Source organism: Lacerta agilis, chromosome 3 (assembly GCF_009819535.1).
Source record: "Lacerta agilis isolate rLacAgi1 chromosome 3, rLacAgi1.pri, whole genome shotgun sequence".
NCBI lineage: Eukaryota > Metazoa > Chordata > Lepidosauria > Squamata > Lacertidae > Lacerta > Lacerta agilis.
Window position 1 is genome coordinate 76377360 of NC_046314.1, and position 14478 is coordinate 76391837.

Genomic DNA, 14478 nt, shown 5'->3' on the forward strand with positions numbered 1-14478 from the left:
TCTGGTGTGCCTGGCACTAGCACAAATCCATTAGTTTCTCCAATGAGCTAGTGAGTGGAAGGGAAGGGAATTCTCATCCAGCTCTTATTTAAAAGTGAACGGGAGAAAAACTCTGGGTTCATAATGCTCACCTTCAGATTGAAAACATTATTAGCTGCTAAGATTCAATACAAACTTTTATGGTATCATTAAATTTGGTGCATACACTTTGAAACTGTGGATGTGAAGTCTGCCTCTTAACAGTATTCAGAAGTTCAGCACTTGGCCAATTAAGGCACAGTGTGGTCATTGTGCTGAATTTTGAGTCAAAAGGCATGCCCTTCTGATTAACAAGTATATGAAAATACATAACTAAATTCAAATTTCAAATTTTGAAATTAGAGGGCTGGGATAAAATTTATGGTTGGCATGGATATTTATTCTATGGGAAAATACAATTGCATAAAGGATTTACGAACCATCTAGTGAGAAAAGCCCTATTTGAGGTATGGGAGAGAACGAAAGAGAGAACTATAGAAAGAACTCCATGGTGGACCTCTCCAATAGAGGCAACCTTGACATTAAAAAATAACACAAAAACCGTCTGGCCAACCTATAGAGACCTGGTAGAAGGAACGAATGAGAACATCAAATTAAAAGAATACGAAGAACTTAAGATATTGGGAATAAATTGGTTAGAATACTTCCAACTTAAGGCCACATATGAGAAAGATATAAAAACTCGGGGATTTGGGAATAAAATATCAGAATTAGAAAAAGAGGTTTTATAGAACAATCAAAAAACACTCTCTAAAATATATAGATTATTAGATAATGTCCTCCCAGATCAAGAAGCCAAAGGAGAGAACATGCTAAAGTGGGAACGAGATTTAGGTTATACAATTGAATATAAAGATTGGAAAAATTTCTGGATAAAAAACATAAAACTTTATGGCCTGCTATTTATTAAGAGAGAATTATATGAAGATGCACCACAGATGGTATTTGGCACCAGATTGGCAAAAAATGAATAGATCAATTAGTAATAAATGCTGGAGATGTAATAGAATGATAGGCACCCTATACCATAAGTGGTGGACATGTCCAGAGATCATTTTTTTTTGGGATATGATCCATGAAGAGATTAAAAAATTGATAAAAGTATCATATATCAAAAAGGCAGAAGCATATTTACTAGGAATTTTAAATCAGGATATACCCAAAGATAAAATCAATATCTTTCTGTATGCAATAACAGCAGCGAGAATGTTGGTAGCCAGTCACTGGAAAGGAAATTATATCCCAACAAAGGGGGAATGGTTAAGTAAACTATGTGAGTACCTGGAGTTAGCAAAATTGATGGATTTAATAAGGCATAAATCAAAAATTATAATTCAGAAACAATGGGAATGTTTAAATGATTATTTATACAAGCAGGGCTCAAATACGAAAGTTTGGTTGTGTCTAGACTAAGCTGTGAGGAATACAGAGAACCTAAAGATTTGACTGATTATGAAAGAATTTAAGGAAGGGAAATGATTGAAGGACAGATGCGAATTCGAGTAGGATAACTAAGAGAAGTGCGGTGGATGCGGTGGAAGTCTTTTATTAATATTTTAACTAAGATTCATATATTGAAGTGTTTGAAGCATGAATTTGGTAATATTTTTGATTATGAAAAGTATTTCTTTTCTTTTTTCTTTTTTATCTTCTACTTTTCCTTTTCTTCTTTCCTTTTAGTTTTTGTGGAAAATATGTATATAAGTGTGTATTGTTCCTTTTTTTTCTTTGTAAAACCTTAATAAATTTATTTTAAAAATCAATTTTAAAAAAGAAAAAAGAAAATACATAACTAAAATGTAGCACAACACAGAGGAAGTCAACCATGTAACATGTTCCTTTATGGGAGAGGAGATAAGTAGTCCAAATACACATAGTGAAACCCAAGCCCCTGGGAAACTCTTTACAGTGGGCTAGAGCAGCCATAGGCAAACTCCGGCTCTCCAGATGTTTGGGACTACAATTCCCATCATCCCTAACCACTGGTCCTGTTAGCTAGGGATGATGGGAATTGTAGTCCCAAACATCTGGAGGGCTGGAGTTTGCCTATGCCTGGGCTAGAGCATACTTGCCAGGAGTTTTAAGGGCCATTCTCCACCTGCTATAACCTATAGCAGAAATAGGAATGGATTGTGCGATTTCTGGACATATGCCATAAAGTTAGCCAGTAATACTGTATCCAAAATATCAAAGAGAAGGATTGGTCAAATAGTGTAAGCACAATCAGGGATAATACTATCAGTTTGAACCCCGTTGGCACACAGTCTTTTTAATGCCAAAGATAAAGGTGTCAAGGCAAGCATCCAGTTGCTTACCCTGTCTATAGTGGTGTACTTTGTCTTAATAGATGGTTTACTTCCTCACAAATGGTTACTCCAGGTACATCCCCCGCTTGACTCCAATATGAAAAATGAGGTCAGGAATGAGGCAAAAAATGCCTGGAACTGAGTAAGAGAAGCCCTGGCCACGCGCTTGTTTAAATGCAGCAAGCCACGCCTGTTGGCCACACCGGTTGGTTGGCCAGCCAGGTGCCACGCCCAGGGTTCAGCCAATGGCGTCAGGGGATGGAGCCATCCCCTGTGCACGTGAAGGGCTCGTGATGCCTGCAACCCCCCCTCCTTTCTATGGGCGGAAGGGGCTTAGATGAAACTTAAGCACCCTCTCTGGTATGCTATATTTACTGTTAGGATATCCCGACCCCAACAACTGGACAAATGAAAAGAAAGGCATTTACAGGTAACTAAGATTTCCCCATCATAGGCTGTTTAAATAATATTTAGGGTGGATACATGATCTCAACCATGCCTTTTGCAATCTGTGTTATGCATGTTGCACCCTAAAGCCCGTGTAGCAGCTTCTAGGACTGAAAATAAGAAGTGGTGTAGGCTCATTTATGGCAAACTCCAAAGTTCAGGGGTAGCTCAAAATTAGCTTGTCCGTAGTGCTGGCCATTATTTATTATTGTTGCTGTTATTACTGTTATATTTGTATACCACCCACCACTTAAATCCTCTGGGTGGTTTACAGCGTTATTAAAAGTACAAAATAATATAAATGAGAACCAATTCTAAACAATACAAATCAGCACACAAACATGCAAATGTCAGCACAAACACAGCAGCATAAAATCAATCTATAACAATCATAACACCAGAAGGCGAAAAGACACCGGTGCAAGGAATTAAAAGACAAAAAATGCCCTTCTGTTGCAAATTTAGAGACCCGGGAGAAGAAAAAGGTCTTCATCTGATGGCTAAAATACCCCTTTTTGGATTGTAAGCATGAAATCAGGGACTGATTTTTTATTTATTTTTTAGAGATCTCTAAGCTGCTGTGGGAGCCTTTTTATGGAGTAAGATGCAAATGCTTTAAGTAACTAAAAGAAAATAGAAATATGGTGAGCCTTTTGGGGGTGGGGCATTTCATAAACAGCCATTCTCTCCCCCCAAATTTACCCTTGTGAAAAGGAGGTTCTAAAAGCAGGGAAGGTGTGTATCAGCAGCCTCATCATTTGAACGGCCTGGATGTTCAAACAGAATGCCCATCGCTTCCAAGAAATCTGGGCAATGACGTTCCCAGTTGCCCCTGGCTCAAAGGAATTGGTTACTGAGAATTCCATTACTCAGACTCGCTTCAGAGAATCCATGCCATCTGAATCCATGCCATCTGAAGTATCCAGACCTTAAAAAGGAGGTTGGTGCTTTAATCTGTCTCCAGCAGTCCTCTCTATTAATCCCTCTTAGCAGGACAACCAATGGAGAATTCCTGTCTCATTATTAAAATCTGCAAATAATCAGGATTTTTTCTGAGAATGCTCTATACTAATTGCAAGCTGAGCCAGGAGCCTTTGCCCACCTCTAGCACAGGGAACTTAAGATGTTTTCATCTAGATTTATGTAACAATCAGAGAGGGATTACCAAGCTTTAATTAGCCATGTTGCCATATTTCACTTGCAGCCCCGACTCTACAATGGGTACCCAGGAAACCATGAGCAGAGCTCTGTTCACAGAGAGGGATTTCCCATATTTTTGAATAGTGCAGGATATGCTACAAGGAGCTACAACTGGCAGGGTCTGGGGGAGGGGGAAACAGAACCAGAAGTACAGACACCCCTACTCTGCACTTGTCTAACTACCTTTTGTTTATGTAATGAAATTTTCCCTGCAAAAGGAGCAGGGATTTGTCTACATACAAGCTTGTATTGCTACATGTACATTGTTTTTAACTTCTACAGATCTCTGTATGAACACCTATTGTAGAATTAAAGTGGTTTTATTGTCCTTTGCACAAACATTGTCCAAAATTCAGCAAAATTAATTCTCAGACACAAAAACACACAGTACATTTAGGAAAATACCCCTTCATAATTATTGAACTTGATTCAAATCACATCATGAACATTTACTGGTTCACACAGTTAATCACACATGTATATCAAGTTATTGTATAAAGTTCCAGAAACACTTTATTTAAAAATGGAGCTGTAAATGCTTGTAACATACATAATAAATGTAACAAAAAATAAATAAGGAGTATGCATTCATACAAAGAACATTGTAAATGCAAACATTTATTACAGAACACAAAAGGTGTAAACGTCTGAAAAAATAAAAACCATTGTGTGAAGAGTGTAAATGTTTAATTTTTCCATATCTGTTTCCTATTTTCCCACGTATGTGTGTTTGTGGTTCTTCTCCCAAGCAATGAAATGAGAAATGATGATGGCCAAAACCTTGTAACTGCTCTCAATGTATTTTGTTGTACACCAGCTTAAATTTTGACAGCATCTGTAAACAAGTGTTTTCCTGATCTCTGTCAATAGTGAGTGGGATACAGAGTTTGACAAGAGGCAGTTTCCAATTTTAAAGCAAAAAAAAACCAAACAAAACTAAAGCCAATATACAACAGGGTTTTTGGATTTTTATTTTTATATCTCTACAAAAAATGTTTTTGTATCTTCAGTTGGTCAAACTTTGCAACGACTTCCAAAATCCTGTACAGTTTAAAAATGTACAGGAAAAAAGTAGTTTTAAACAAGTGACACATAAGATTATTGCTGAAATATTAAAGACTATTTCATAAAAGCTTCAAAATTGTATTTGTAACCTTAATATATAGACTGATGCAAAAACAGGAGACTTCCAGTTCTTAGTTGCATTTAACAGAAGATCTTGAAATTACAGTGTTCTGGAAATATAGGGTTATTTACTTTTGTTATTATTTCGAAAAGTTAAGTTACAGGGACAACTTTAAAGATAAATAGGCTTATATGAGATATTTTGTTAGCTTTGCTGATAAGCAGTATAAGCAAAAGGGCTACATTAGCAGTTTTCTTCCAGAAATTCTTATAACATATAAGACGGAGACTTACTAGAGAGTCTACAGGAAAAAACATGAACAATTTGTATGTCTGGAGTCAGTCTATTGACCAGATTATCACTATTCTATCTCCAAATCTTCTGAAGAAAATTTTACAACTCATGATCATCTCAAGGAGCACTTATAAATGCATTTTTATTTGACCTTGGTGACACAACATGAGAAAGGATTTAAAGGAATAGACTTACAAAGCTATACATTTAAACTGGTTTCATAGTTCCAAAATGATGACATTTCATTCTCATCAACATCAAAAAGACATATTGGTCAGGATCAGCAAGGGCCAAATGTAGACTTTTGGGAGGTGGATTTGCGCCATTGTCATGGTGTCATCTTTTTTAAAAAATAAGGACAGTTATGATCACTTTTCTATGTACATCTAAGTTATTAGCCCCTATTGATACTGATATGTTCACCTTCAACTCCCACCAAATTCTTAGTGCAAACATAATATTCATGTAAACCTCATGACAATTTACATAGCAATGAAGTTATATAAATCACAATGGTTTGAAATCTTCAGTATGCAACAATGAATGCATTGTCAAGCCGGTCTCTCCTTATATTGTAATGTGTCGTGGTATTAAGATGCAGGATATCCTAATTTAGATCCCCTTACTCAGAATCAAGTTTAAATGATCAATAATTTCATACAAATTTGAGTGAAGAGGTTTAATCACAAATCAGCTTGGCACAGGAAACTCAGAAATTTAATAATGCCGGACTTTCATCTGCTTGCATATCATTTTAACAGTCTGCTGAAACTAAGTAAACTATGGAGGAAAAGGTTCAAAATAAGTGCTTGCAAAGCCCATACAATTACCACAAACTGCGTTCTATGTCAATACCAATTTTACCTTAATGAGTTAGGAGGTGTGCAACATCCAAAGCATCACAGCTAAGTAGTTGGTATAACAAAGCAATGGCCCTTTTACCAAACTTTTTGTTACTTTTTGAACGATGATGCTAGGACTCCTTCATTGAATTCTGCACATTCAATACTAAAGGTTCTGATAACATTTTGTCATTCGCGCAAAGTTGGATCTTCCTCCTCTCCGTCTGGATTGAACCGATTGAAATGTATGCTGAAATCATGCTCAGATTCAACATTGCCAAGTTCAGTTGAAGCAGGGGCAATGGAGGGTCGAACAGCTCTTGCTTCCGGCTGGCAGTTTGGCTGGATCTGAGGATGGGCACCTTGAGAAACAGAGCTGGACTTCTGCTTAGGCTGAGCTGCTTGGACAGCGCTCGCCAATCCCAAATTGCTCATCGCTTCCAATGTCCCATCAGGATCAATCATTGAATTTATCACTGAATAAAGAAAGAGGGGGAGAGGTTGGTGAAAATCACTATTAGAATTTTTTCATTCAGGAGCAGCTCATCTCGTGGGATGGAGCCATTACAATAGTCATCCAGGCAGCAGTGTTACTTTCATGTACCGGGAAGGGAGGGGCAAGATGGCAGGGAGGTTGTGAATCCACTGGTGTATCCAATCAGGTGCTCTTGCCACTGTGTTCTTGCAGCCCCAACCTTGCCCCTCCTGATAAGTGGCATAGATACTGCTGCTGGGAGGCTGTTGCACCCTGATGAGCGAGCCACTCCTGGTGCCAGAGTTTCTTATGATGGAGGGCAATATTTCAAGTTCTCTTAAGGATAAAACTTAATCAGCTTTATGCAAAGTTCTCTAGGGCCAGAAACATGGGGAAGGAGGGGCTTTGGATGGCGGGACAGGACCTGTGTCTGTGGTCATTGAAGAAGCAAGGATGGGTAGTGGTATTCCCTGTAGTCATGGCAACACACTCCTGCCAGTCGCCAGGGGAGGCAGCTGCAACAGTCACCTGCAGAGTCGAGAAGACCTTTCCCACCTATGTAACAATCTATTGTGAGATCCACTATTTGCCCAGTAGCACACTAACAGGGATTCCGCTTCTATGTCCATAGCACAAACTAAGGTCTGGAGAAAAGAAAGTAGCGACTCCAGCAGAGAGCAGTAGGGCTGAGTCACTATTGATTTTCACCTAGTAACTGAATAGATAACCTTAAAAGTGGGGTTATCATCATTCTTTTCCTCCCCTCGTCTCTTTCAATATCCTCTATAACTTCTGTAGGATTGTAACTTAAAAAAATAATCAAATCAAAAGCCTGACAAAATAAAATTATTTGTATTCTGAAAACCCTGATGTTCACAACATCAGTATATAATATTAAATATTAAATACCTTGTAGTTGCTTCTCAACTCTCTTCAATTCTTGCAATATTGATGATATTTCCTGTATCAACACATAAAAAGCATTAGGTTTCATTAAGGGAAAATACACATTTCTTCACAGTATGTACATTACATTAATGATTGTATATATGTTAGGGGGAATGTAAGTTGAGTAGTTTATGTGCATAACAATTGGCTATTGTGCACCTTCATCAGAGAAGATACAAAGCCTGTTACTTTTACACACACACCCACACCCACACCCACACCCCTGTGTGTGTGATTTGGCTGTATCTATCTGTCTGTATATTGTATTGTTTTGTTGTTTGCCACCCTGGGCTCCTTTGGGAGGAAGGGTGGGATATAAATCAACTTATTAATTAAATAAAGACTTAAAACAAGGTGAATAACTTTCAAAGTGGCTATATTCTCAGGTACATTAGAAGCTGTCTTATAAAGAACTGGTCTATCTCATTCAGGTTTGTCTACACCAGGGGTCAGCAACCTTTTTCAGCAGGGGGCTGGTCCACCATCCCTCAGACCATGTGGTGGGCTGGACTATTTTTTTTTTTTGGGGGGGGGGTGAATGAACGAATTCCTATGCCCCACAAATAACCCAGAGATGCATTTTAAATAAAAGGACACATTCTACTCATGTAAAAACAGGCTGATTCCCGGACCGTCTGGGGACCGGATAGAGAAGGTGATTGGGCCACATCTGGCCCCTGGGCTTTAGGTTGCCTACCCATGGTCTACACAAACTGGTATTGGCTTTCCAGGGTTTCAGGCAGGAGTCTTTCCTAGCATTACCTGGAAATGCAGGGGATTGAACCGGGGATCTTCTGCATGCAAGGAAGATGTTCTGCCACTAAGCTACAGCCACTCTTAGTGAAAAAGCATCCAAAATCGATCGTCTTTAAACCTTCAGCAGCTGAGGAACTGCTTCCCCTTTTCAACATTCTTATGTGAGAATGACAATTATCATTTCATCATACCATGCTTGATGTTTTCACAATTGGGATTTCACTTTCAGCTCGTAGCTTCTTTTCAATGTCTTCCCAATTTCGGTCTTTGTCCTTAAACAAGACTCTGTAGCCAAAAAGCACAGAGTGATTATAAGCCTTATGCTATAATGACTTTCATCTCTGTGTAACAATAAAAAATCACCACCTGCCTTAAAAATTCTAACTGAATGCAACTCAAAATAAGATGGGCATTTACTGTCTTGTGGCAACCCTATATTGCTCTTGCTCTTACTAGCAGGGGAGACAAAATTACAGAGCAATAAGTTTTTACCCAGTTGTCATTTTCTCTTCAGAGTATGCACACAGACAAATCTAAACATTCCAAATGTTTCCCATATTTTATAATGAACTACTTCATAGTAGCTATACTTCCAGCACTCTAGAAAACTGGAGGATGGAAGTACTGGCAAGGTGAAAAGAGGAATATCTCTTTTGACCTTTATGGGTCTGACACAGGACTTCATGGGTAGAGAGCTGGGAATGCACTCTCTTCTAAAAATACAATAAAAATGGAGATAGGAGCAGTGGGGGCATTCCATAGGAGGAGGGACCCATTACTTAGGGGACAAACTGATACACTTTCATGAAGAGTACATACATCCAAGGAATGGTGCCAATAGGAAATTTGACCATTAGAAAAACAGAGAGATGGGTTTGTGATGGGAGTGTACACTTCATGGTGACTAGCCTGCTTGATATAAAAGTTGTGGAGGTCATGCCTCATCTAGATAGAGTAGATGGCAGTGCCTGGGAAGACTCAGCTGCCATGATGCATGTCAGCACCAATGATGTGCAGAACTGTGGTCATATGCCCCAGGAAGCTAAGTTTAGATTGCTAGGTAGGAAGTTGAAAATCAGGATAGTGTCCACCTGGGCATAGCAAAGAACGTAAGAGCAGCCCTGCTGGGTTAGGTGAAAGGACCATTAGGCACAGCATTTCACTCACACAGCGGACAACCTGTTACTCATAGGAAGCCTGCAAACATATTCTGATTCCAAGATTCCTCACCTGCAGTTCCCAGAAAGACCTATTCAGAGGCATACTGCTTCCAACAGTAGTGGCAGAAGCACTGCTATTTTTCTAGAAAAAGAGGTGCCAGAACTCACCATGAACGCCTCCCTTGTTCACTTAGAATGGCAATGGTGCCCACCTGAGAGGTGCCAGAACTGAGTTCCAGCTGGGGGGGGGGGAAACCCTGGCTAGTGGTCATTGACAAGCCTTGTTCTCCATGAATGTGTCTAGGCTCCCTTTAAAGCCAGCTTGATGGCCATCAATACATCGCGTAGTAGCAGATTCCATAGTTTCAGTATGTGCTGTGTGAAGAACCTCTTCTTGTCTGTTCTGAATCTTCTAACATTAAGTTTCATTGCATGTCCCTGTGCACCAGTATTAAGAGACAGGATCCACTTTCTCCCACATCATACACAATCTTATATACCTCTGTCATGCCCATCCCTTACTCACAAGGAAAAAAGCCCCTTTGTCAAAAAGTAGTGCAAAATATCTCTAGAAACTCATATAACTCCAGGAATAAGTGCTAGATCTGAATTAGGCAGGACTTACTTGACTGAAATTATCTTTTGGCTATTCCAAGCAATCCAGGATAATTGGTTTTAAAGACCATTCACAAGTTTCAATGAACACAGCACATTTCAAACATTTTCATGAGATATAAAAATACTTTTAATAAACAAGTAGGAATTAGAGTATCAGAATAGTTTTTCAAGTTTCTGGCAAAGAGTTCATAGTTAGAGAATTAAAACTGAGAATATGAACATTCATTTTAAAACTTGTGTAGTTAAACACATTATACAGACAAGTACTACTTTTATTTTCGTAACACTAGTTGTGGATTTGATCAAATGTGAAGGATCAACTCCCCTCTGTTCCACATAGAAGCAATTTTCCTCCAGTGCTATTTTGACTAAAATTAGTAATGGGAATAAGAAGGCCAGGACTTCCGGTGGAGCTGCGGCCATCGTAGGATCGCGGAATATTCCCTCTGGGTATTCCGAGCGTACCTGGGGGAAAAGGGGGTCGCGCGAAGGCTAAGCGGACCCGTTCACTTCGAGGGGGGTTACCTTGAAGTTCAGTGTACCTGGCGGCGTCATTTGCTGCGCCCTAGAACTCGAGGTTAAAGCATAAACTTCGGGAGAAGGGGCGAGAAGCGGACGCAAGACGGGGACATCGCACCCCCCCAGCTGCGCAAAGCCTCAAGATCCTGATAAAAGCAGCCCGCTTCCAAAACAGAAGAATAAGAGATAAACGGAGATCGGGGCAGCGAGAAAGATCGAGTTGTCCGAACTTAAGAATTGGCAAAGACAGTAATTCGGATGTGAGTAGGAGACGCAAAAAGGGAGTCCGTCTCTACTCTGGTGAAAAATGGCGCTGGGCATGACTGTGCAAGACGATCTGGGTACAGCGTTCCTGTAAAGTGAGTTAATCTTTCTTGACCGGTTGCCTGGGGGTGAACAGTGGTCGGGCAGACCGGAGAAATATAATAATATAAGACAAAAGAACTAGAGTGTTTGAGAAACTAAGAAGATCCGGTAGAGGGGGGAAAGAAAGGGAAAAAAGCGACGGAAAGATCTTTAAGACTGTAAGACTTTAAGACTCTCAGTGCGGCTTAATATCGTGTTGGCAAACCTAAGACAGACAGGGGTTTTGCGTGGCGATACGGAAAGGGCTGCATCCGTTGGTGGAAAGCTTTTAAAAACACCGATAAGGCTGGAAAGTGGGAAAGTTATTGAAACGATCGAGAGAGAGAGAGAGTTTTGTCCCTTCTTCTCCCCCCCCCCTCCGAGTGCAAGAAGACTAAGTCGGCGGGCGGTAAAAGGAGACAAAGGCTACTGATTTGAAGAATTATAAAGAGAAAGGGGGTATCGACTCCCGGGATTACAATCATCGATTGAGCAGAGAACGGGGAAGGAAATTGGCAGGGGTCGATTAAAAGTACTGTGGGAGAAAACGAAGATAGATACCATCGCCGGACTGAGCCTTTAAGTACTGGGGACTTTCTCGGGGAGGGAAGGGGGGCTTGCTTTTCAGGTTGGATCGTCGTTGGATCGTTGTGGTTGCTACAGACTTCTGTGGGTTTTAGACTTTTTAAACTCTTGCGGTTTTCTGACACGGATTGAAAAATATCTAGGTGAACTGCTGTTCCTCTGAAGCTACAAAGTAGCAAAAAGGGAGATGAGTTTGTAACAAAGAAATCGAAAGTAACTTTGGGACTCTGATGAACAAAGAAACCGAAAGTCAGAGATAAGATAGCTGAACTGAGTGAAATTAGTTACTCTCCAACGCCACCTAAAGGTTAAAAAATAGAATACAGGTTAAATTGTAATTGTAATTGTAATTGTAATTGCAAAGGGCAGAGTGAGCTTTGTTCCCCCTGGTGGTAGAAAAATTATAGCGGAAATTAGATTTTGAATTAAGAATGAAGGGGAACAAAGGGAGTGTAACACCAGCAGAGAGAAGGACCTCAAAACAAGAGGAAGGAAAGGAATGGGAAGGTTTATTAGCAGAAATAAAAAAAGAAATAAGACAGAGCGAACAGAATATTGAGAAAAAAATTGTAGATTTGAAGGAATCAATGGATGAAAAATTTGAAAAGGTGGTGGGAGAGTTGACAGAACAGATAAAAGATTTATCTAGTAAATCTAAGACATTAGAAAACTCAGTAAAGAAAGTCCAGAAGGAAGTAAAACAATCAAAGAAAGATACAGAAAAAGTGAAGGAAGAGATAGGAGATGTGAACAGGGCTCAAGAAGAGATATTGGACAATTTAGCTATGCTAGAACTACGGCAAAAACAGATGAACCTCAAATTCCGTGGGATTCCTGTGGAGGCCAATGAGAATATAAGGCAAAAAATAGTGTTTGAACTGGCTAAATGGTTAAATGCTAAACCAGAAATTGTAGAGTACTCCATTCTAAATGCTTTTAGAATAGGAGTAAAGTCAGCGAAAGCAAGAGCTAAAAAACTGCCAGGCGATTGCTTGGTAATGTTTAACTCAATGGATATTCGAAATGAAATTCTGAAATTAGGCCACTCACAGAAATTAATAATTGGTGGTAGGGAAATCATTATACATAAAGAAATCCCAGTAAGATTTTTAAAGAAGAGAGAGCCGTACCAGACGCTGACAGGAATTTTGAGGAGAAAAGGAATAAGCTTTCGGTGGGAATTTCCTGAAGGACTAACTTTTTATTTCAAAAACAAAAGATATAAGATAATGAACGTACAAGAACTGAAGAAGTTCATCAGAAGATACCCGAAGGAGCTGGGACTAGAAGGAGATAAGAAGGAAAAGAAGGCAAAGGAAATTGTAGAAGGGAAGACGGAGGAAGGTGCAGTAGGAGGAGTGGAAGAGGAGGAAGAGGAAGAAGAAGGAGAAGGAGAAAAAAGCGAACAGGAAAGTGAAGAGGGAGAAGAGGAAGAGGAACAGGAAGAGGAGGACAGAGAGAACACCAAGTTGTAGAAAGACTCAACAAGAAATCCGGAGTCATGACTTTAAAGCTTCAATCTTGGAATATAAATGGTTTGAATAATAAATGCAAAAGAAATAAAGTTGAACATGTTTTGAATAAACAAAAGTTAGACATTGTATGTTTACAGGAAACCCATATTGCCAAAAAACACAAGAGAATACTAATAAATAAAAGATTGGGTTTGGACTTTGTATCGGCAGATAAAAAGAAAAAGCGAGGGGTGGTTCTTTATATAAAACAGAAGTTGGAACCCAAACTGATTTATAAAGATGAAGAAGGGAGAATAGTAATCGTACAAATATCATGGCAAGGAGAGAAAATACAATTGGTAGGAATATACGCCCCGAATAATAAAAAGGCCAAATTTTACAAAAAGCTGGAGGAAATCCTGTTGGAATTTGCTGATCAAAAACAAATATTAATGGGTGACATGAATGGGGTAGTGAACCCAATGTTAGACAGAACATCAAGGAGCTCGGGCTCAGAAGGTAAACTGCCAAAGGCTTTTTTTACATTAACAGAAAATTTAAGTTTAATGGATGCATGGAGGGCAAAACATCCTGGGATAAAACAATATACATACTTCTCAGAACCTAACAAAAGCTCAGGGAGAATAGATCATATTTGGGTCACGAAAGGATTGTTATTAAAAGTACACAAAGTAGAGATCCATCCCAGAACCTTATCGGACCATAATGCCGTATATATGGAACTAAAAGGAGAAGGTGTTAGAACTAGGTGGAGAATGAATGAGAGCCTATTTAATGATGAAAAAATAACAGAAAAGGCAAAAAAAGTTCTAAGTGACTATTTTGAATTGAACTCAAATGAAGAAACGGATTTAAACGTGGTCTGGGACGCCAGCAAGGCGGTGTTAAGGGGTTTTATGATATCTCAAGATATTGGCAAAAGGAAAGAAAGAGAGAAGAAGAAAGAAGAAATATTAAAGGCATTAGAAGATAAGGAAAAACAATTAATTTTACATCCAAAGAATCAAGATTTAAAACAAAGTATTAAGGGGCTAAAAAACCAATTTGAAACATTAACTAATCAGGAAATAGAATGGAAATTAAAATGATGAGACAAAAGAATTTTGAATATGCTAATAAGTCGGGCAAGCTACTCGCGTGGCAGCTGAAAAAAAGAAAAGAGCAGAGCATAATAAACAAAATCAGAAAGAATGATGTATTAATAGAAAATCCAAAAGATATCAAAAATATATTCCAAGAATTTTATAAAAAATTATACCAGGAAAATCAAGAGAAGGAAGAAGAAATGGACATATATCTGGATAAGAATAAGCCAAAGAGAATATCAAAGGAAGACCAAGAAC

The 14478-nt window shown here is 39.0% G+C and overlaps 1 protein-coding gene across 10 annotated transcripts in view; it reads right to left on the reverse strand.

Annotated features, from left to right (window-relative positions):
- Nucleotides 1-4297: 4297 nt before the first annotated feature.
- Nucleotides 4298-14478, reverse strand: part of CEP170 (centrosomal protein 170) — a 76608-nt gene continuing 66427 nt past the window's right edge. For all 10 annotated transcript variants that reach the window (XM_033144367.1, XM_033144365.1, XM_033144366.1 and 7 more), the window contains 3 exons: nucleotides 8625-8718; nucleotides 7639-7690; nucleotides 4298-6730 (listed from right to left, as the gene is read on the reverse strand). In XM_033144367.1, the coding sequence (XP_033000258.1) occupies nucleotides 6444-6730; nucleotides 7639-7690; nucleotides 8625-8718 (433 nt within the window). In that variant the 3' untranslated portion in view covers nucleotides 4298-6443. The remainder of the gene's footprint in view (nucleotides 6731-7638; nucleotides 7691-8624; nucleotides 8719-14478) is intronic.